Source organism: Aspergillus welwitschiae, assembly GCF_003344945.1.
Source record: "Aspergillus welwitschiae strain CBS 139.54b unplaced genomic scaffold BDQ94scaffold_9, whole genome shotgun sequence".
NCBI classification, from domain to species: Eukaryota; Fungi; Ascomycota; class Eurotiomycetes; order Eurotiales; family Aspergillaceae; genus Aspergillus; species Aspergillus welwitschiae.
The window spans coordinates 891,489-913,888 of record NW_020798703.1 but is presented as its reverse complement, the minus strand read 5'-3'; the positions used below and the strand labels follow the sequence as shown (position 1 = coordinate 913,888).

At 48.9% G+C, this 22,400-nt stretch overlaps 6 protein-coding genes across 6 annotated transcripts; 4 read left to right on the top strand and 2 right to left on the bottom strand.

Moving 5' to 3' along the window:
- Positions 1-329: 329 nt before the first annotated feature.
- Positions 330-2,119, bottom strand: BDQ94DRAFT_168641 (cystathionine beta-synthase CYS4; the record flags this gene model as incomplete). The annotated part of the gene is made up of 4 exons (XM_026771115.1): positions 330-956; positions 1,012-1,688; positions 1,753-1,787; positions 1,860-2,119. The coding sequence occupies 4 exons, from the start codon at positions 2,117-2,119 to the stop codon at positions 330-332; spliced, it is 1,599 nt and encodes a 532-aa protein (XP_026628666.1).
- Positions 2,120-5,224: 3,105 nt separating this feature from the next.
- Positions 5,225-8,821, top strand: BDQ94DRAFT_186391 (hydrogen/calcium exchanger domain-containing protein; the record flags this gene model as incomplete). The annotated part of the gene is made up of 7 exons (XM_026775137.1): positions 5,225-5,685; positions 5,741-6,037; positions 6,091-6,361; positions 6,685-6,920; positions 6,984-7,263; positions 7,319-7,801; positions 7,849-8,821. 7 exons carry the CDS (start codon positions 5,225-5,227, stop codon positions 8,482-8,484), a joined length of 2,664 nt encoding a protein of 887 aa, XP_026628665.1. The 3' UTR covers positions 8,485-8,821.
- A 500-nt stretch (positions 8,822-9,321) lies between these two features.
- On the top strand, positions 9,322-10,071 carry BDQ94DRAFT_168638 (putative cyclin-dependent protein kinase complex component; the record flags this gene model as incomplete). The annotated part of the gene is made up of 1 exon (XM_026771114.1): positions 9,322-10,071. The coding sequence occupies one exon, from the start codon at positions 9,322-9,324 to the stop codon at positions 10,069-10,071; it is 750 nt and encodes a 249-aa protein (XP_026628664.1).
- A 488-nt stretch (positions 10,072-10,559) lies between these two features.
- BDQ94DRAFT_139992 (uncharacterized protein) lies at positions 10,560-13,897 on the top strand. The gene is made up of 6 exons (XM_026765534.1): positions 10,560-11,358; positions 11,446-12,249; positions 12,311-12,383; positions 12,483-12,747; positions 12,803-12,915; positions 12,967-13,897. The coding sequence occupies exons 1-6, from the start codon at positions 11,068-11,070 to the stop codon at positions 13,614-13,616; spliced, it is 2,196 nt and encodes a 731-aa protein (XP_026628663.1). The 5' UTR covers positions 10,560-11,067; the 3' UTR covers positions 13,617-13,897.
- A 2,805-nt stretch (positions 13,898-16,702) lies between these two features.
- BDQ94DRAFT_139991 (uncharacterized protein) lies at positions 16,703-16,967 on the top strand (the record flags this gene model as incomplete). Its single annotated transcript, XM_026765533.1, has 1 exon — positions 16,703-16,967. The coding sequence occupies exon 1, from the start codon at positions 16,742-16,744 to the stop codon at positions 16,964-16,966; it is 225 nt and encodes a 74-aa protein (XP_026628662.1). The 5' UTR covers positions 16,703-16,741.
- A 1,004-nt stretch (positions 16,968-17,971) lies between these two features.
- BDQ94DRAFT_130539 (lysine N(6)-hydroxylase/L-ornithine N(5)-oxygenase family protein) lies at positions 17,972-19,937 on the bottom strand. Its single transcript, XM_026763947.1, has 2 exons — positions 18,853-19,937; positions 17,972-18,795 (listed from the first exon to the last, which is right to left on the bottom strand). The coding sequence occupies exons 1-2, from the start codon at positions 19,716-19,718 to the stop codon at positions 18,162-18,164; spliced, it is 1,500 nt and encodes a 499-aa protein (XP_026628661.1). The 5' UTR covers positions 19,719-19,937; the 3' UTR covers positions 17,972-18,161.
- Between the last annotated feature and the right edge of the window lie 2,463 nt (positions 19,938-22,400).

Below are 22,400 nucleotides of genomic sequence, written 5' to 3'. Positions count from 1 at the left end.
GATAGCGGACTCGAGACGTCATGCCGGGCTTCTGTGAGTTACGTACGTCAGCCCTACACACAGCAAGATCCCCCAACTTATTGGGATTGTTCGATTGGAGGCTCATTTGACCTGAATTATCTAGATTGCTCCAAGTAACTCCATCTCGCCCATTGCATAGCCCCCGTTATATGACTGGATGACTCGGAGCTGCGTGCCGGAGGGCATCCATCCACCCATGAAAATTAGAAAATAAAAGAAATCATGAAAATTGGAGAAATAGTTGATACTCTCCAATCGATAGCAAACCGGTTGAAAATCTAAGTTACAGTCGCTAGAATATCATAATCTTAATTACCTGAGGTGCCACTGTTGTCGTTGTGAAGCATCCAGGTGAGGAGATCGACCTTGGTCGCCACCGCAACCGGCTTCATTGCTCCTTGGTCATCTCGCTCAGTGACAACAGCTGCACTGTTCCATTCAAGGAATCGGTTGAGAACGCTCAAAGGCGTGTCCATGGTAATCTCCACAAATTTCCGATCTCTGATATGAGGCTTCGCGTTAGCACTACCGTTCTGGCCGGCCTGCGAGCTGGCAAGCCCCATATCTCTGGGATCCGTGACAATTTCCGGAATCCTGCTGAAATCGAACATGACATCAGCAACTGGGCTCTTCCCGGTAGCACGTCCATGCGTCAGCCGGCTGAGAACATTTCCAAGGGTAAGCAGTCCGACAAGCTTCTTCCCGGAAGGAGCAAGAACGGGCAGCTGGTCGAAACCTCTGTCGCGCATCATTTCGATGGCAATTTCACAGGGGATATTGGATCGGACTGTCGTTATCGGCTTCAACCTCAAAGCCTTGACCTGTGAGCCGGCGAAGGCATCGCTCTTCGCCTGCGGCTGTAGCGCTGGGAAGGATGTGGGCTCAGGGGTCGCCGACAGAAGGCCATTCGCAGCGAGCCAGTCGTCATCGGCAAACTGTGATATGTTAGAGGACTCATTAGAAGCAGCCAAAAAGTATATATTAACTTACCTTGGTAAGGTAACTTCTGATGCTGTCGGGCAGGACGACGACAACCACGTCATCCTTCTTGAATCTATTATCCTTCGCGGCTTGCGCCAAAGCGGAGATGGCACTTCCACTGCTTCCACCAACCAGAAGACCTTCCTCGGCGATTAACCGCCGAGAGTATTGGAACGACTCTTTGTCGGCGGTCTTGTACCACTTATCAACTGCCTGGCGATCCAGAACCTCGGGAATGAAATCATATCCGATACCCTCGACCTTGTAAGGCTCGTTCAGATGCTCGTCGTTCAGCGCCGCAGGAAGTGCCAAAATGGACCCATGAGGATCTGCTGCAATGACTTGGATATCGGGGTTGTGCTTCTTGAGGCCGCGAGAGATACCAGTAATCGTTCCACCAGTGCCAGCACCGGCGACAACCGCACTGATCCGGCCTTCTGTCTGTACCCAAATTTCCTCCGCGGTTCCAAGCTCGTGGGCGAGTGGGTTGTTCACGTTTCCATACTGGTCCAAAATGTGCGCATTCGGAAGCTCTTTCTCCAAGCGCTTTGCGACGCCAATGTGGGATTCCGGAGAGTCGAATGCCGCTTCGTTGGGAGTACGGATAATGGTAGCATTCAACGCTCGCAATACTGATACTTTCTCGGCAGACATCTTTTCAGGCAGAGTGATGATAGTCTTGTAGCCTGCATACTCCGAGATGGTTATTAGCCAACAAGATCCCAACGTCGAAATGCTGGTTCAACTAACCCTTGACGGCCGCAACGAGAGCTAGACCAATACCGCTAGTGATAGAAATTAGGAGTTAGGGCATCTTCTTTGAGGATCATGTGCGTGATTTGCGCAACGGGACCTACGTGTTACCGCTGGTAGGTTCGATCAAAGTATCGCCAGGCTTGATGCGCCCAGATCGTTCCGCTTCTTCAATCATGCGCAAAGCGATACGATCCTTCACGCTCCCGCCAGCATTGAAATATTCACATTTGGCATAGACGGTGGCTTCGATTCCCAGGCTGCGCGGAATCCTGTTAAGCTTGACCAAGGGAGTATTGCCGATATTCTGGGTGATTGTATCAAGGGCCACCGGAGGACCGGCCGGGGTGGTTATCGTGGACATGGTAGGTATCGGAGATAGCAGATCTTCGTCAAATGGGTTGATCGTGAGGTAAGATAATTTACGGAGCTGCAATTGAGGGCCCTGTGCGACTATAATAGGGGTATCAGAAGTAAGGAAATAAGACAAGAAGAAGGAAATTTTTTTGGCAAGGCAAAAAATCTCGTAACAGATTGGTGGTATACCCCTCCCGACGGTAGCCGTTTACGCCATGCCAACCAACCGCATTCGCCATTTCGCTCGAGTTCACGAAATTCTTGCATAAGCACCACGTGATCGCTATGTGGTCTGACATGTTGGTGTGAGTTGGGCTACATGAGACAGTATAGTTAGCATAAGGTTGTCATTATTCGGGAGTTGGATAATGAATGTCAATTGTCGACTTTACACTGAAGGGATTATGCTATCGGGCGATCTCTATCATTTCATGATTTAGCTTCTTCCATTTCTTCCAGGGACTTGGTGGAGGCAAGGTGGGTATTCACACGCACCGCCAATCAGAAAACACACTCATGCAATACCGATGACCGATAGCAGGTCCCGAGTGAAAATAAGGTACTCCAATAGGCACCACATGACCTAATACTACTAGTACTCCATACTTTGGAAATAGAGTAGGTCAGATTAGTGTTGGTCTACGTCAGAACTAGGATAGAGGTGTCCTTAGGATACGATATCGGTGACTGAAAAAAACAGCATTCTAACAGTGGTACTGGTCCCAGGAGTTCTCTCCTGCAACCAGCAATAGGATACATTCCCAAAAAATGTAGTGATAAGATAAAAATTGACATCTTCTATCGGCGGGTAAAGTTCTCGAAACTATTCCATGTGGATAATAGGCATTGCATTAGCTTTTATTCTTATTTCGCCGTTGGGGATTAACATAGAGAGAGAGAGAGAGAGAGAGAGAGGAGTATAAAAGAGAGATAACTAACTGATGTGTGTCAGCACTAAAACTATGTTACCGCTGCATTTGCTGGCATTTCTACTTAGGATACTTGGATTATGGGCCATGGATCCTGTCTAAGCCTCTGATAAATGACGGCGCAACCCTGTTCTTCTAAACTGATTTGCCTCTTGTCACATATCCATTTCAATGCTGGGGTCTGTTCTGGAATCCGCTCTTTTACTATACACACAATATTTGCTTTACCAAATCGTGTTGAGTCTTCCACTGCTTCCTTCCTCCCATTGATACCCGCACTCGTGTCAGATGGATAGTTGTAATTGCGGGATGCTGGTTACTACTATCTATGCCGTTGTGTGCTAAGTGAGTGCGCAATTGTAGATTTTGAGGGAGGATATAGAAGCCCATTGGGGGGGGGGGGGGGGGGGGGGGTTTTTTTTTTTTGTTGGGTTGTGGGGGGGGGGGGGGGGGGGGGGGGGGGGGGGGGGGGGGGGGGGGGGGGGGGGGGGGGGGGGGGGGGGGGGGGTCTATTATTCATGCATTGAGTTATTGGTTAAGCTGTGTCGAGACACTTGTCAAGCAAGCCAACTGCCGGGAAGTTTGCGGGAGCCCGCCAAGCTAGGCCATATTTACCGCTTGCTCTCGACTCTCGGTGAGTCCCCACCTGGAGGCGAGCTGCAGGATTCGACGCGAGTCAATCGTGGCTGTGTATCGACAATGCGTGAACCAGCCCCTCCTTGAAGCAGCGACTATGGTACACAGTCCATGGGCATAAATTCAGCATGCTTGGCATAACCGTATTGTCCTTGCAGCAAATCTCTCCTATCCTATAACTGTCATGGGAGACACCATCTATATCCGAAATATAGGCGGCGGGATGATAACCACCAAGCAGCTGACTGGCCTGTATCTGTTGACAGCTTATTTTTTGGGGGGGAAGTGAGCCTTTACAGCTCACCTGCCGAAGCGCCACGGCTCCATCCAGAGGCCGCACTCCGATGCTCATAGGCTCGCCAAGACTACAGCGTGGGCACGATGTTTTGAACTTTGACAACCAAGGGTAAACTAAGGAACTCAGGGATCGCCTCAGCTGAAGGGCCCGATTCTCCTGAGTGACGGACTGCACAGAGTCACTCTGGTGATGTCCAGTGAAGTACCCTGTCCAGTATTCCACAGGAATTTTGGGAAGATGACAGTTCGTAAATTCCAGCATACAATACTACCTATATGCTGTACTGTGTAGCCTCCTGACTGCATTACTTGGGTAGATCTATCTCCAGAATGATCGCGATCATGATCAGCGGGGAAAAAAAAAAAAAAAAAAAAAAAAAAGACGTCTGCTGAAGGTGGTTTATTAACTTTTCCTTCATGCAGACGGTCCCAGCCCCAGCAATTCCCCTCGTGTCTTTCCTTTCTACTAAAGGAATAGTACACAATAACAGTCGTCGACCACATCTGCAAAGCCAAGCATATTCAGCTGAAACTCCTGTTATTTCCATTTTTTTTATATGATATAGGTCCACAATTATTATCCCCCATACATAATCTCCGGTGTCCATACATTATCTTGCTTGTCTTTTACTACTCCCGTCCTCTTGTCCTCTATCCTTCTTGGCTTTGGGCCTCAAGTCACCTCTGACGATGCCGATGTGTGCCTGAGCTTACTAGAGCATGCAAACCAGTATCACCCACCTTGTTTTTATCTCACTATCGGTTTCATTCAGGAATTCCTCCGCCTTGCTCTCTTTTATGATAAAGCCCGTGTCCAACCCGTAAAAGATTGATTCTGGTCGATCACCGAGTCAATCAACAACGCATTCCCCCAGACGATGGGCTCTAATCCGGATGATGTTGGCAGACAGAAGTCACAATCCTCTCAGAAAGGAGGCCTTCCACAGCATGATGGAATATTGACGCCGGATGCTACTCGATCGGCTTCGAAGTCGCAGAGTGGTACATTATTGCCGACTCACAATGAGAAAGGACACCGACGGCACCATAGTCTGTTTCGAATCGATACCGCTGGAGAGAGTGGGCGTACTGGCGTCCATCCACTTCACTTCCTGCGCGTTTGTTTTCGGAGCACCTGTACTCTTTCCATGTTGGTGAACGTCCTCTGGCCTTTCGTTCCAGCTGCGATTGCTCTTCATTTCGCTCGGCCGGACCTTCATGTTTGGATATTTGCCCTCAACTATATCGCAATGGTACCTTCAGCGAACTTGCTTGGATTCGCGGGTGGCGAGCTAGCCAAGAAGCTGCCCAAGGTATTCGGTGTCTTGCTGGAGACCTTTCTCAGTTCCGTTGTGGAAATCGTCCTTTTCATGGTTCTGATCCACAAGGACAGGGGAGGCAATCTGATCCCTGTTATTCAAGCCGCCATTCTAGGCTCTATCCTGGCGAACCTCCTTCTCTGCTTAGGCCTATGCTTTTTCTTTGGAGGCATTGGGCGTGAAGATCAATCATTCCATGAGGCCGTCAGCGAAGTAGGCTCAGGACTCCTGCTAGTGGCAGGGTTTGGCCTTCTGATCCCGAGTGCCTTCTATTCGACTTTGAAAAGCAATGCATCGCATACACATGTACAAATCTCGACAGAAACACTGAATCAGTCTACACTGATCATTAGCAGAGCCACAGCCGTCATACTCCTAGTGGCTTTTATCATGTATGTTGTCGTGTCCCGAGATAGTTTTATGGATCTGTCTACTCACATGCTTTAGGTATCTGTTCTACAACCTCCATAGCCATCATAGCATATTCGACGAAGTCCTTGAATTCGACGAGCATTTGGATGAAGATCGCGAACGGGAAATGAAGCGGGCAAAGCTTACGTTAATTGAATGCTTTGTTGCCATTGCAATAGCTCTTGCATGCGTCTGCATGTCGGCCGTCTTTCTGGTGGAGGAAATAGAGGATATTGTGAATGAGAGAGGTGTATCAGACAACTTCATGGGCCTTATTCTTGTGCCGCTTGTTGAGAAGGCAGCAGAGCACTTGACTGCTATCGATGAAGCCTGGTAATTACATCCATTGGCGACTGTTTACTCCGCATCTTCTGACTCCGAAATAGGGACAATCAGATTAATTTTGCACTCTTCCACTGCCTGGGACCGTCGATACAGACTGCGCTGTTGAACGCACCGCTTGCAGTCATTGTGGGTTGGGGCATTGGCAAGGACATGGGTCTGAATTTCGAGATCTTCATGATCGTTTTGGTCGTTTTGTCCATCTTAGTTGTTGGAAACTTTCTTCGAGATGGCAAGTCCAACTATTTGGAAGGAGGGCTCTGCGTTCTGGTCTACGTTATTATCGCCGTCACTACATGGTACTATCCTCAGATTGTAGTGGAGGGCGAGGCTGAGGCATGAGAGGCGAAATGGACCGACTCAGTTCGGGTGGATACCAGTGTGTCAACAGTTCCTGAGCATATCGTAAATGTATGAAAGTAGACAGTAGCGGGTATTTTCAGAAACTCCCTCTTACTCACCAGGTAATTGTTGCTGAATAAACAGAGCTTTCTGTAGAACTCACAGACCTGCTTATATCCATCCGATTTAGTAAAGGTATCACGCCTAGCGCTGTTGAGGAGTGTGATGATTTTCAACCCACCAGAGTGGGATGTTGAAGTGGATTATCTGATAAGGTTGTCCTGAGGCGGCAGCAGAACAGATCCGACTCCGCGCGGAGCGCAGTGAACCCATCATCGCGACCCAACCAAAACAATCATTCAATGGACCCATCAGCGACCATTATTTCCGCTCTCAAAGATCGCGAACTCTCGATAAATCGAGACCAAATCCGATCCGCTCTTGCTGATAGGACAGAGGGTACTGAGATTGCAAAATGGCTGACGGAGCATCTCAGTACCGACACATTGTTGTCGCAAGAAGAGCTCATACTGTATTTCTAATCCCGCTTCGCAACGTACCTTTCATAGTCACTGATTACTTTGGTCAATATTAGATATTCAAAACTTGAAGACTCCGGTGCCTTGCAGACTCTTCTCGCCAATTCAAACCTCAAAGCGACTCGCCCACTTGTGGATGATGACCTTCGACGCGCCATTGAAACACTAGATGCCTCCACGGCTGCAATACAGAGACAGACCAACACGCTAGCATCGCAATATGAGACCTTAGACAGATCTATCACCTCGGATGATGAATTGGGGCTCAGACAAAATCGGGACATAGCACGATTGCGCCAGAAACATACGTCAGAAAGACAGAATATAACTGCCGCGGTAGTGCTTCCTTATGTTGATTCAGTCACAGAGCTTTGCTGAGTATATTATACAGTCTAGTGACCTGGCTCACGCATTGGAATCAGAGTTAAGAGGTGTATCGGAGCAAGCTTCAACAGACGCCAAACGGATACTCTCGTCTCTGACAGCTCGCTTCAAGGAAGATGATAGGTTAATCGCGAATCTGGAGAGGCTGGCATCCGGTATAGAAACGAGCCAACAAGATGAGAACAGTGCGAAGATAGCTTCCGAGAGATGTACTGCTCTTGCTCAGTGTGTTGCCGATGAGATCAAGTGTCGACTCGATCGGTTATATCTGGAATCGATACGGGCTGGACTAATGAAAATGCGAACTGAGCCAGCACCCACTGAAGATGAGCCGTTGGCCGCATTGGAGGAAGAGCTTGAATCTCTCTATCCCGAAATTGATGTACTGGCTGAGATGTCTACAAGACAACAGTTCGCTGTACCTATAATAGGCGAGCTAAGCAGTCACTACGAGGAACTGCAAAGTGCCTCCCATGAAACGCTGGATTATGTAAGAGATGAATGGCCTCTTTGGTTTGCTGCACTGACGCGTTCTAGGTTTTGGACGTAGTATCGGAGATGGCGTCGTCTACAAATGGTCTTGTCAAGTGCCTGCAGGACAGGGAATCTTACTGTGGAACCCTAGAGGCTATTGCTGCTGCGCACCGATCAGAGATTGGCGATATCTTCTTGGGTCCATCTAATCCTAGAAGAGAGACCCTGAGACGTTCCTCTGTACAGCCCGTTTCAATTTCTTCTTCAGCTCAAAAAGACAATAGTCGGCCGCATGATCCTCAATTGATGGCGAAAGTGTTACGCCGAGTAGGATTATCTCTGGATTCTATGCTTCATGCAGACGAAGCTAGTGAATGCGCAGTGACTTTAAAAGAGAAACGACATCAGTTGACTGAGAGTCTACATGACCACGGTAATGCCGCAGACTCGCCGCTCATAGCTGAGTTACTCCCGACAGACCGGGCGATCCGGCTTCTCTCCACTTCCTTGCACGCCGATTTTGAATTCGAGACCTCACTTGCGAATCTGGATAATCAGAGAAAGCTTTCCGATCTCGAAGATGATTTGAAGGGCGTTCAAAAGGGGCTGGAGGGACTCGACATGAGCGTGGTCCATAGACGAGATAGAGGGCGTGAGAAGTTTGTAGAGAGGTGGGGTTCGAAGGCCCTGGACGACTGAGCCCCGAGCGGCCTGAAATGCGCTTTTTAAATCATGAAGCTACGCGCTGTTCGTGCCTGCCCATGAAATGCCACGTCTACTAGAGGCACTATACATTATTGCGTCACTCCAGTTGTACTGCGGGAGAGTGATAGGTGCTGGGAAACATCCTCGATTCCATTGTCAATTGATATGGAAACAGTCAGCCCATAATTATGGGAAGAGACATGTGTACTTGGATATTTGCGCCACTTGGGTCGTAAACTTAGAGCTCTTTGTCTGAATGAAGCAGATATACCACTCTCTTGCGTGGAAGCAGAATTGATCGTCTGTTTTGAAAGGGTAACAGAATAAAACGGTTGGGTTGAGATCGGGCGCACTAATATCCGGCTAACTCCATTCCTCGCCTTTCACATTTCACTCATACACTTGAAACTCAATCCCTCTCCCATTTATGTATAGTGATCTAGAAGGCTGGCTTTCCTGTGTGCTTTTCCCAGTCATCTGCTGCTGCTACTGACCGGTGATTGAGCTGATTTCCACCCCTAGACACACAGGTAATGTGAGCAACCCAAGCATTGTTTATTGATAACCGCCCACTGACAGGTCGCACAGATGTTTCCTCCCTAGTAGGAAAACTAAGCACCGCCGTGTTTAATTCAAACCACAGGCTTTTACTTGTCCAGCCCACGCAGCCGATTCAACTCGTATCTGGTGCAGATATTTCAACATCGATTACATGCTGGGCAGTGTCCCGACCATGCGATACCTATCTGGGAAGCCAATATCAGCCTGTAGGTCCAAGACCATCTGTCGTATTGTTACCCTTGATTTTCCGACAACGTACAAGGCCTCGCGATGAACAAGGAGAGCCCGTCGACTGTTGCGAGCCTTATGGAGGCAACTGACCCAAGCCGTTCACCGAAACAAGATGAATCAATACTGGGGTCCAACTGCCCAACTGATGTCTTCCAGATCTCGCCTACGGTAGCACTGGGACTACTGTGCGCTGGTATTGAAATGCTTGTGGAATCGACCGCAGAAGGAGTGGGTTATTCTCAGGGAGCTGCCGTTCCTGTTCCCGGGCCCTTGGCCCACAGTGACTGTATATCTAGCGGGGAATCTACACCAATAAGGGTCACTGGGTTATATCGATCCACAGAAAGCTATGATGAAGCAGGTCATCACTCAAAACAGCAGACTGTGCTGTCCAAAAGATTCTCTTCGAAACGGCAGCCACCGATAACGTTGGAGGAATATTTGCTGCGTGTGCACAAGTTCTGCCCTATGTCTACAGGTGTTTATCTTGCCACAAGCATGTACATCATGAGGATGGCGACTGTCGAACGGGTGATAGTCGTCAGCCGGAAGAACATGCATCGCCTGGTGCTTGCTGGACTTCGCGTGGCGATGAAGTCCTTGGAAGACCTCAGCTATCCCCATAGCCGGGTTGCTAAGGTCGGAGGGGTGACTGAGCGCGAACTGTCGAGACTCGAGATCAGTTTCTGTTTCCTTGCGGATTTCGAACTACGAGTCGACGCGGATATGCTCGTCGACCAAGTTAGACTACTCCGAGATATAGGCTGTTGCAGTGATCCCCTCCGTTGATCTCAGCCTCGATGTGTGCGTCGAGCGGACATCGACATCTTGATTTCCCATTTGGCGAATTTGCTTTTGAGAGGCCTGCAATCGCCTTGGAGACGGCCTTTTGTAGTTCTTAATTAAACTGGAAAGGTATTCGCAAGTTGGTCAGGGGCGAATTGTGGCCTTTCAACTTGAGCATCACCTTTTCTGGGATACTCTACTACGTACCATGAGAATGCCAGATCGAAGAAGGACTTTTCATGCTTCCGATTTGGAGAGACAATCTGTGTGCACGTATCACAATGCGGCTGCCTAACTGCCCCATCAGTTAACTATCTACTAGCGACTGGTCAATTACCAGCTAAATACACAGGTGGGCTGAGTAATGCCTGCCGGGCGCAACAGTAGTTAGTTAACTGACGGACGGAAATTCGGTTCTCAGGGTGTTCGCGCGTTATATCCTCTACCATCAAATTAATATAGCTTGAAGAACCGGACTTGAAGTTGTACGCAAAGTTAAGGAAATTGCGGCGTAGTTAAAACTTGTTTTCTCGTTCAAGTCGGGGAGTTCGGATTCGCATTAGTAATAATGCAGGCAAGTTGTGGGTAAAGGTAGACCACGTCGCGAAAGGCGGAGTGGAAGGACGATCCGTCAGCCTTTCGGGAAGGGAGAGGCTCATCCCCGGGGCTTGCCTGCTGCGCCATGGTTTACTGCTACTACGCTCAGCTGTTCTTCCGCCCCCATCTAAATTTCGGTCTTCTCTTCTTCATCACAGCCTCGAAGGCCACCGTTGCCTTTCTGGAAACGACAGTACGGGCTTTAAGACATTCAGTTCGCTTCGCAATGCTCCTTTAGGTCGAGTTCCGCAAGACTACTCAACTAACTCGTGACCGCCGAACCCTTCTACAACTACGTCCTTTTTGCGGCGGCTTTTCTCTGTCTCCCTTTCCTCTCTCTAGTCCAGGAACAGTTGCGCGCGAGTTGGACTCAGTTTAGGTTAATCCCGACTATAATTTGAAATGTCTTCCGGGACTCCGAGCAGCAGCAGCTCTGCTGGTCTGGGGCAGAGTCCGCATTCCGTCCCCAGCGGCAAAGGCACCATCACTCCCCCGAAAGTGACCCAGCATGATGCGACCGTTGAACTCAAAGACATGAAACCGGAACGCGGTGGTGTCAAGGGCTCAATCCCCATTGGGGAGGATGTCATGCAGATTGCCCGTATAGGCGAGATTGCAGTTATGCAAAAAATGTTCGATGAGAAGAAGTTCCACGCCAATTACAAGGACGAAGAAGGAATTACCCCGTTACATGTGCGTGTTGCCGATATGTCCTTTGCGCTTGGCTCTTGCCATTGCTTCCATTTATCCCGAACTAACAATGCTATTCTCTTCTTCTAGTGGGCTGCGATCAACAATCAATATGCCATGTGCAAGTTCCTACTCGACTCCGGCGCCGACGTCAATGCGAAGGGAGGCGAATCTGTAGCTACACCCGCAATGTGGGCAGCTCAGCGTTGTCACTATTATATCGTGCACCTGTTACTTCAGCACGGCGCGGACCCTCTTCTTACCGACGTTCAGGGCTACAACATCTTACATCTGGCTACTATCGATGGAAATGCCTTCCTGCTTGTGCTTTTACTTCACCAGGAGATCCCGGTGGACGTTACCGATCAACAAGGCCATACAGGTTTGATGTGGGCGGCATATAAGGGATTCCCCGCCTGCGTGGACCTGTATCTGCGCTGGGGCGCTAATGCCAATGCTGTTGACGACAGCGGCTTAACTCCTTTACACTGGGCCTTGGTTAAGGGATCGTTGCCTTGCGTTCAGAAGCTCATTGAGTATGGCGCCGATAGGTTCGCAAAGACCAGGGATGGCAAGACCCCAGCAACGGTAGCGGGCGAAATGAATACCACGCGTGTGTGGTATCGTGCCCTGGACGAATGTGGCTATGACTTCGATGGGAACACGAAGGTTCTTCCCTTCGGATTGACGCCGTGGGTGCGGAACAAGAGCACTATGTCCAAGTTCTTCTTCCTGTGGCCTTTCTTAATGATTTTCGTAGCCGTCTGGATTCTCAGTAATCTGGTTGTATTCGCTGCTATCCCTATCATGATCGCAACAGCTTATGGGCTTCAATGGCTGGCCCAGAAAGTGGCGAGTCAAAGCATTTCAGAGTACAGAATACTTCAGAAGACGGTATGTCAACGACGCCCCTTGCAATGCCTCGCTTCGTTCGTCACACTGATCCGCAATCCAGCCGTACCTATCGGGCGTCTTCGCAGGCTCTTTGTTCTGGGTGGGTGTGAGATACATCTTCTACGTGCTACCAGGTGAGGCTTGCCCTGCTCTTCGCATGACATATTTCCTTTCCAATTAGATAGATTTTGCGAAGCACCAGCCAGAGTTTACTAACAATACATTCTGCCCAGCCACATATACCACAAATCCCATATCGAATATTTGTTTTGCTCTCTTCTTTTCAGCAACGACATATTTCTATTTCACCGCGATGATTGAAGATCCCGGTTTTGTTCCAAAGCTTGGCAGCAGAAATCAGCAACGAACAGTCATTGCGGAACTATTTGAGCAATGGAAGTTTGACGAAGAGAACTTCTGCGTTGCGTGCATGGTCCGAAAGCCTTTGCGGAGCAAGCATTGCAAGCGCTGCGGGCGCTGTGTTGCAAAGCATGACCAGTAAGTCCCTTATTGAGGCTGAAGTCGAAAGCCCAAACATTGACATCCCGAACAGTCACTGCCCGTGGATCGATAACTGCGTAGGCGCCAACAATCTGCGCCATTTTGTATTATACATCACATGTCTTGAAGCGGGTATAATTTTCTTTGTGCAGCTGACATACTCCTGTAAGTGTCAACTCCTCTTTTTACCGGATCAAAGACTAACGGCTACTGTAGACATCAATGTCTTGCCAGCACCTGCTAATCCGACCTGCAATGTCATTAACGACGCGCTATGTGATTTTGTACTTCGTGACACGTTCACCCTCATCCTTGATGTGTGGGTCATCATTCAGCTGGTCTGGGTCACTATGCTTTGTGCTGTTCAGCTTGTCCAAATTTCGCGGAATCAAACGACTTACGAAAACATGAGGGGCCATTCGATTGACAGAAGCTACCCAAGCTCTCGTGCTTTTGCTTCGGCTTTGGCTGCCGGAACTACCTCACTCGATGCAGCTGGCCTTTCCTCTGCTGGTCAGGGACCGAACCCAGCCCTTGCGCATGGCCACCGGCACCGGAGGGGCGGCTGCTTGAAGCAGTGGACTTCCCTTCTCGGTATCGATGCGTTCTTTGCGACAGCAAAGGATGGGCTGCGAGATGGTCCGCGTGCTTCTCGGGCGAAGAATCCCTTCTCTCGAGGTGTAGTCACCAACTGCCGGGACTTCTGGTGCGATCCGGCTCCGTACTTTGGACAGCGGGAGGCGGGATCTGGTATGCTCGGCGGTGAAGTAATCAACTACAACCGGATGTACGAGATGCCGTCACGTATGCACAGCGGCGGAAGATATCGAAGCCTGGCCGACGAGGACCCGGAACGGAATGCATAAACACGTTCTGGTGTCCTGGATTGAGTGATCATCAAGGGTTCTTACTATGCCCTCAAGAGGATCAACTAATTTCCCAGATGTCTCGATCTCCAATATGCGATCTAATGAATACCGGATGAGCCCTTTCTTCTGATGATATGTTTGACTGAAATAGATGGTCGCGGATGGTGTTTTATCCCTTCATGCCCTCACATTATCTTCATGGATTATCTTCTGCATATAAAGATTATGATATATTAGTAGATACATTTACTTTAAATCAAGGACATTGAACTTCCCACAGATATAGCCTGGCAGATCACCAAATAGCAGACATTGCAGACTTATATATACCAACCGAAAGTAAGGAAATAAATGAAGCCCTCACCTTGCTTTGTAGCTAGCTGCTGCCTTTTCAGAATATTAGAAACGGTCTCGGGAAAGCCAACGATTTTGAACCCATAATAGCCCAGCGCACTAAGTACAATTGCATTCATTAACCTGCAAACACAGAAGCGGGGAGAAGACAATCGCATAGAGTAATGTGTGACAGAGGGCGAAAGGGGAAGAAAAAGAGAGAGAGTAAATAGAACAGGGGGGAGAGAGGCCTATGTCTCAGTACGATAACCACTGAAGGATACGGACCAGTACAAAAGGGTAGTAATCGGTGGAGAACATGATGAGAATAACTGACCGTAAGTAACGTACATACAGCGTCTATACAATATTAATACATACGAAGATAATCTCCACACCCGCGCCCCATACCTAACCAAGCTTCTGAAGCCGAAAAAGCCGATGTCGCAAATAATAAAATTACGAAGTATGCATGCATGCATGCATGATATGTATTTATTCCTTTTTTCTGTTTATTTCGTGTTCGAACCTTGGAGAAAGTTTCTACTTTGGAGTAAGGGGAATGGGAACGATTGGTCTGAAACCTATTTTTCCGTCTGGTTGTGGCTTTAAAACCTTAGACCCAAAGTCAAAATGTCACGCTAAGATCTTATCTCGGCAGGTGCGGTTTGATTGATTGATTGATTTGATTTGATCGTATTTTTGCTGGATGTGGATTTCTTTTTTTTTTTTTTTTTTTTTTTTTTTTTTTTTTTTTTTTTTTTTTTTTTTTTTTTTTTTTTTTTTTTTTTTTTTTTTTTCCTTTTCCCTTTCATTCGAGGGCTGGATTCTTCTTTTTTTCTACTTTTGTATTCTCAGAGCTATTATTGTGTCGTGGGGTGCGTATGGCTTCCTCGCTTCCTCTTGTGCCTTTCTCTCGCTCTTTCTCGGTACGTAGACTAATCATGTATCTACGTACATTGATGCATACTCCCAAGTTTTAATGATTCCATCTAGGCAGACAGCTACCTACCTAATATTCCTCGTAACCGCAAGCCTGTGCGGTGGGTCTGTCTAGCTTCCACACACTTGCATTCCCGTACTTTCCATTTTCATTGGGTACATATGTTCGGGACCACTCTTCGTCACGACCTGAAAACTGGGTACTTAATTAGGACGTAGAACAGAAACGGACGTAGCGGCACCAAGTGCGCATTAATATATGATATGATCCATGGACCACGGATCCAATATATCATTATCTGATTGAAGCGGTCAGGCCACCGCTTCGTCAAGGCAAGTGGGCTCTATGTTTTATTTTCATCTGATAATGGATTGAAGAATTCACGGATCCATGGAACGGGCGGTGTTGGGCTGATTGATTAGGGCAAGGTGGTGAGGTTGTCGGGGATGGTTATGATGTTTGTTTCTTTATTTTTATTTTATGCAGGATTATATACGGTGATTGTTGACTCTGGTTTTGTTGTTTCTTTGGTGGTCACGTTATATGGGGGAATATGCGTAGTATTAATGATTAAAGTGTTGCTGCCTACTATCCAGAATATGGATACATGCATCAGATGATCAGGGTCTTTTACTTTTTGTTTTATGTTTTCGCTGATCTCTCGACATCCCCACGGATGATATTCCAGATAAACTGTGCTGTGTTGGGTGCAAGTTGCAGGTTGTGATTGCAGATCGTTCGATCTTTGGCCCTCCTGACAACTAGTAAGAGAAAGTGAGAACAGGACCCTGGAACATGGAACACCGGTCGCCGGTACCTGGCATAGCCGGCCTTGCCACAAGCGTGGACCGTTTGATCGGGTCACAGCACAGCCTGCTACATAATACATAGTACTTTCCCTAGGTTCATAGCTAAGCTAGTTTGGAAATACATTCAAGCTCGGTCTCTCTACCTGGTAAACTCAGACGCAGTTTTCTGTATCTACGTATTAGTCTTGATTTAGATATTTTGGTTATTTATTTACTATTTTTCTCCCTCGTGATATACGCGTGGGGGGAGAAGGGGATGGAGCTCCGGAGTTCGCGGAAACGGCAAGACTACTTACTTTGTACCTTTAGGCTGGCTAGCGAGTAAAGCTGGTCAAGGCTGTCTGCCTTCCTGACCAGTAAGTACATGAGTTCAGGTGCCTACTCATGATCTCTGGACAGACTGCAGCCGAATCCTTAAAAAATTGGGAGGCAAACTATTCTGACAACCTTTACGATTGGCGGGGGGAGAGGTGAATAATAATGGTCATTATTATTATAATTATCATGATAATAACAACTGTGGACATGCCACTGGCCCAGACCTGAATGGGGATCGGCGCATGTCTACCTAGGGAGTCGATTGTTCCAGGCGCCCGTTCCGGTTCCCAAGTCGCATGGTTCCGCGTGTACTGGTTAGGGATTAGTCTTGTCTCGTCTCGTCTAGTGGGCGCGTCGGGTCAGGTTGTCTACGCCAGTAGCAGCAAAGGCTGTTCATATCAATTGTTGCATTATCCAGCAATACGAGATTCATCGACAGATCGTCTGTCATATGCCTGAGAAAGTAGGAAGTAGCGTGGTGTGTTAATAATTGCAGTTGGGTTTGATGATGAGTCCCAGAGTAGGAGAGAAGGCCAAGTAATCGCCTTGACTGGCTTAGATTCTTCTCCGTTTGTGGGTTAGCTACAACCCCCAGACAGACAGATAGGTACTGTGTATAGCTACTTAAGAGCTAGATTAGTATTACGGCACCATTTGTTCCTCATGGTCTGACGATTGCACCGGAATTGCCTCCTTATCCAGCCGGGCCGGACAGCAGGATGGGTTTTCTTTCCTTATTTTGTCTTATTTCCTTGTTGTCTTCGTTATTCCCTCACCTCCAAGTCCCTAGGGCCTTGGTATTGTGGGAACGAAGGAGAGGGAAAAGTGGGGCCGCTCAGAATTATCAATCACTGATCAGGCTGTTACCTGATCGATCAAAAATGTCTGGGAATCTCTCGTTGGATGTGTTTCGGAGAGGTCCATTTCTAATGCTACCGGTATAGGTTTAACTCCGAGAAAATCCCTCGGGAACCGAGACACAAAGGAGAGTTGGTGGCAGGCATGGTCGGGGAAAGGGGGCCAGAAAGCAAACTAATTGAGTAACCCGTATACCGAAGCGAGAGGGTAAGCTAGTGTGTGCGTGCGTGTGGGTGGGTGTGGAAAAAAGAAAAAAAAAACGAGACCACACGGATCAACCTGCATGGTGCCTCATCGTAATCAATCAGTGAGTGGGGTCTCTTCATCCACCCAAGTGGTCCCTGGCAGCGAATGGGCGTGGAGAGCGGGAACCGCGGCGGAAAAACAGCGCGCCTGGCTCGGCGATGGGCGCTGATGCGGTTGGGGGATGGCGCCATCAGATAACGTGCGAAAATTTTTATCTGATCAGATTATCAGGATCCCTCCCCGACCCTCTACCAAGGTTGGAGCGCCAGCTAGTCAGTGAATGCCCACCCGCTTCAATTTCTCCTGATGAGAGTCCAATTGGTGACAATTACACCCAATCCCATCGACCCTCCTCCTGGTAATAACCTCGCTCTCCCTTTTTTGTTGTCCCTGCTCAAATGCAGAAACGCCATAATTCCCTCGTTGCGTATTACTCGCGGCGGCTAATCTGGTCAGGGCCAATTAGCCTGGTCGCTTGACGTCAGCGGGTCCGTGCTAGACTGGCGGTTGTGCGACCAGCCCACTCGCTTTTTTCTTTCCTAGGCACTTATTTTCGTCCTCCTGTCGGCTACAGGCGCGTGTCAGGGGGCCGGATAAAGTTTAAGGAGAATGAATTAACATCTGCAGCGAATGAAAAAAGAAACGTGCGCCATTAGCATGGCCTTCTTCCTAACACAATGAGCGGTGGAATTAAAATCAACAAGGACAGACTCGATGCATTCCGATCTCTATTCGTTATACAATTCCAATGTGGCTGGCTATATAACTCGCGATGGGGGTACTTGGGGAATCAGATGATGGGGTAATAACAATAGTAACAAAGTATAGGTGGTGAGACAGAAATGAACACAGATACAGTAGAGTAGATGATCGCAAAAGAAGATATCACCCCCTACCAATTTGTTTGGGGATATGCATGCATTTTTCCGGGGCATTCTTTTGTCCCAAGGGAATTAAAATGTCCGCCCTAGCGCCATCATTTCACGCGTCTAGAAAGCGGAACCCCTCCTGGGTCTCCGATCCGGCGAAAAGCCTTTACAGCATAGCGCGCAACTTCGTGACCGGCACCGTTGCACCCGCAAGCTGCTCGCCAAAGATCGACTCCACCATCTCTCCACCGCGTGCTGCCAGCACCGACAGAAGACTGTCGCTTAGCCCGTGTGTCTTCTCGTTACAGCCCTGCAGCCAGATTCCAGCATAGGGGCTGACCTTGCTGGCATCCATTTCGACCCGGTAATCCCGACTCGGCTTCCATTCCTCCTGGCCTGCCGGTCGCAGATGCTGCACGTTGCTCAAGAGCTGTTCATGTGCGTTGCGGTAGTAGCCGGTCGCCACCATGAGTGCATCCACCTCCAATATCTCCTTGCCGTCGCCGACAAGGCTGTCCGATCCATCCTTGGTCGCCCTCACGTGAATCCGCATCCGACTCTGAGGTCCATGGTGTTCGACTCGTGTGATCTTGCGTCCGGGGAGGATGCGGTGCTGCCATTGCTTCTCGTCGGGGTTCTTGACCCGCTGGACGTACATGTCGTGGTAAATCTCCTCAATGAGTTCAAGACGGACCACACTGTAGTTGGTGGCCTTGTCAGCCTTGAGGGAACGTTGGCGCTCTTCGGCAGAGAGGTTATAGAATTTGTCGACACGTTCGGGGTTGAAGACCTCGTTAACACTATATTGTTTGCTGTTAGTTGCGACCTGTCGGGCGTGCAAGGGGTATTATACTCACAAAGGAGAGTCATCACTAGGCCGCATAGCCGAATCTCTCATGATCAGTGTCGTCTTTGAGTTGGGGTATCTCTTTTGCAGGTCGTGGAAGATCTCAGCAGCACTCTGGCCACTTCCAAGCACGGCGATATTGTAGGGTTCGTTCGGGTTCTTCAGCAGGTGAGGCAGATTGGTGCAGTACTTCGACGAGTGCATAATGCGGGGGTCCTGGGGCAGGCCTGGGGGCATCTTCGCAGAGCCACCGAGTGCAGTCACCACCTTGCGCGCTCTTCTCGCAGTAATCTCACCCGTCTCAACGTTGCGGGAGCGGACGGTGAAGAAGTCGACCACCGAGCTGGTAGGATCCGTCTTTCCGGGCATCACATCGACCACTTCCTCTCCATAAGACACGACATCAGAGAATTGTTGCGCACACCACCGCATATAGTCCTCGAACTCCAAGCGAGCCGGAAGGAATGTCCCCAGGTTTGTGAAATGGATCAAACGATCCTTCTGGTGCAAATAGTTGAGGAAGGTGAAGCTGCTGCGAGGATCCCGGAGAGTCGCCAAATCCTTGATGAAGGAGATCTGCATCCTTGAACCGGGGACCAACATGCCCGAATGCCAAGCAAACTGCTTCTGACGCTCGACAAAGCAGACCTTGGGCTGCGATCCAGGCGCAGGTGCCGACTTGTTCAGACAAGGGTCCAGAGCATCGTGCAAGGCAATTGCGATCGCCAAAGAGGCAGGACCGAAACCCACGCAAAGTAAATCGTGAAGCTCATCCTTGGGGGTGGCCTTGAGCTTCGAAGGCACCCGCTGCTGCTTGGAGGGCATGTTGCGCTGGCTGTGGAAGCTCACTTCGGGCTTCCGTACCGCAGGTTCCATTGATACAGACTAGGAGAAGAATATAAGGAGTAGAAAGTGTGTGAATGAAAGAAGAGGCAGAGATTCCGTGCTCAGAGTTTGGGGAGCAGGAAGATGGAAGGAAGACGCAATGATGATGGGATTCTGAACGAAGGTGGGAGAGAACCGCGGCAAATGGTGGGAGCGATGGACGTAGTTATATCCCCTGGTGGATAAACAGATGGGGGGGAAGGACAGTAGCTTCGAACTTAGTAGACACTGGAGACCTTTGCGCCGTAAGAGGGAGAGAAAAATAAAAATATGTTAAAATAAAAACTAGGTACCAAAAAGGTAAATTCGACTAAAATATTAATAATAAAAAAAAATTCAGAATTTATGACGAGTGTAACATAAAAAAGAAAAGGGTATCAGCGCCGAACCCTTCTTTTTTTAATTTTTTTTTTCTGAAGCAGCGGATCCGTTAAGGACGGGTTTTTTTCCAGGCCACCGAGCAAAAGCAGTAGCCGGCCGTAGTTCTTCTGACAGCGGGCCGGCAATGGCCTACTTGATAGGCACTCCTCGGTTCCACCACCTGCCCATGAGAAACGTGGTTGCTGCTCCTCTTTTTTTACGTACTGGTTTAATGCTGGGGCACCGAGGCTCTTGGTGGTTGGCAAGGTATGTAGAATAGGTATTAACAATACTGAAGCTTGATCTAGCAGGCGATTTCGCGAGGATTTGTATCGTCTCCGCGTTAACGTTGGGCTTGAAGGAGAGGGAAGTGTTCACATATTAGTAGTTGTGTGACTGAGGAAACCCAACGCCATATGTCGAAATTCCAAGCATAGATGGCTGTTTCCTCGGAGATAAGATGATGTTTTATCAGGTCCAGAAGAGCCCACTTGTGGTATGAACTTGTAAACGAAGTGCTAACCATAGCCCCTCCCTTCTTCCCTTTGCTCGCCCCAGATCCGTTCACATCCTGGGAAGTTGAGGATCACGCCACAACAACCACCACCCCCATCACCATTAGCACCAGTGAAAATTCATCGAGGCATATCAACCAGTTGTACCCACGAACACTTCAATTTGCTTCATAAAAATTGAACCCAAAATAGCAAAGAAAGCAAACAATAAGCCAAGCTGCCTACTCAGTCTCCGAGCCCGAAGAGCCGACCAGGAGCCCCGCAGCATGATCCGGTGTGCAATGCAAATTAATCCAGGAAAAGTGGGATGATGGACGCTTAGATTAGATCCGCAGTCGCCCGATGTCGGGAAATTTCACAACGTTTCCAAGACTGGGCTGAATGGCGGTATCCGTATCGTATTGACGCCCAACTTACATTACCTCCTGTAACCGGTTGGATTGTTCAGGTACCAATCTTGATAAGCTTTCCCTCACTCAAATGAAATCAATACAGCTGAGTATAGACGCTTGACCGTCAAGAAGACGCTCAGGCATCAAGTTATTAACCATCAGACTCTTAAGAGTCGCACAATATCTCTCCTTTTCCCCTAGGCCGCCCGGTGACCATGAGGGGGTTCATTCACGCTACCCCCAAACCGTGGGCTGGTGGCGCACCCCAACTGAACATCCAGGGACCACTCCATGCATTGGAAACCTTTCCCGCTGCATTTCCATGTCGGCGATCAGTAGTAAGGTTTGCTGGTCAGCGGGCCTCAGCAGAAAATGATCGCATGGATACGGTGTCCCACACACGCATGCAAGATCGCAATCTGTACCGAATGCGGCGGAGATAGTCTGTACTCCTTCATCTCCTTGAGGGCTTCCTGAACCGATTAATCATTCGAATGGCTAAGATCATCTAATTGCCAAAGCAAGGCCGGTTTGTGGTGCCCATATTTGCTGGCTAAACATACAGTGATTGGTCTCAAGGTCCGGCCTGAATATGTTTTGCTTCTTCGGCTGTTGTCTGGACCTACCAGATATCACGGATTGCTAATCTACTCGGTTTGGACCATCCTCTGCCCTACCTGTTTCGGACAGTCCACTACTGTCCTGATCCCCGTACCGGCTTCGCCCTAAACAATCTACGGTTCGCAGGAAAGGAAGAAAGAAAGAAAGAGATCCCCCTCCATCGCCCCCACACCAAGGCAATACGAAGTTGTAAGTATCCCTATTCGGTAGATGTCTCATCGCCCCATGCAAGCATCCAGAACTCCTGCTCTAGTACAGTGCGGTGGATACTTGCTGTCTCACACAGAGTGACTACCCAAATGCTGCCCGTCTGACATACACACCATCCATCAGAGGGAGTTTATTAGACCTATCTCCTGCAGCACTTAATATAAAACCAATGGCATATGGGCAATTACCCGGAGTTCCGAGTTAGAGGCACGTGCCACATTACGGAAACATATAGAGGTATCTGATCGCCAGACCTCGTAGTGCGTATATGAATGACATAGGAACATCATGGCCCGCGCGATTACCCCGCCGCAAAGTCCCCCTCCTTTTGGACTCGGACGTGAACAGGGATCCTTGTCTGGGTTGGAGTCCACTACGGACGATCTCATTCACTCTATTACTTGGCCCAAGTTCTGTGCACGTTCATTTTCATTTGACGAGGGGAGATTTGAAAGCGTGGGTCGACACTGGCCAAAAGGCACATGCTATGCCGCTATGGAGCTAAAGCTAAACCTGGATGACTATAACTATGAACTGATTTGCCCGAAGCTTCGGCTGGCCGATCGCTGTTTTGG

Coding starts and splice junctions, on each gene's coding strand:
- BDQ94DRAFT_139992 (XM_026765534.1), top strand. CDS start 11,068: ATGTCTTCCGGGACTCCGAGCAGCAGCAGCTCTGCTGGTCTGGGGCAG. Junction 11,359..11,445: donor AAGGAATTACCCCGTTACAT/GTGCGTGTTGCC, acceptor CTCTTCTTCTAG/TGGGCTGCGATCAACAATCA. Junction 12,748..12,802: donor TGTGTTGCAAAGCATGACCA/GTAAGTCCCTTA, acceptor CATCCCGAACAG/TCACTGCCCGTGGATCGATA.
- BDQ94DRAFT_130539 (XM_026763947.1), bottom strand. CDS start 19,718: ATGGAACCTGCGGTACGGAAGCCCGAAGTGAGCTTCCACAGCCAGCGC. Junction 18,796..18,852: donor CCTAGTGATGACTCTCCTTT/GTGAGTATAATA, acceptor CAAACAATATAG/TGTTAACGAGGTCTTCAACC.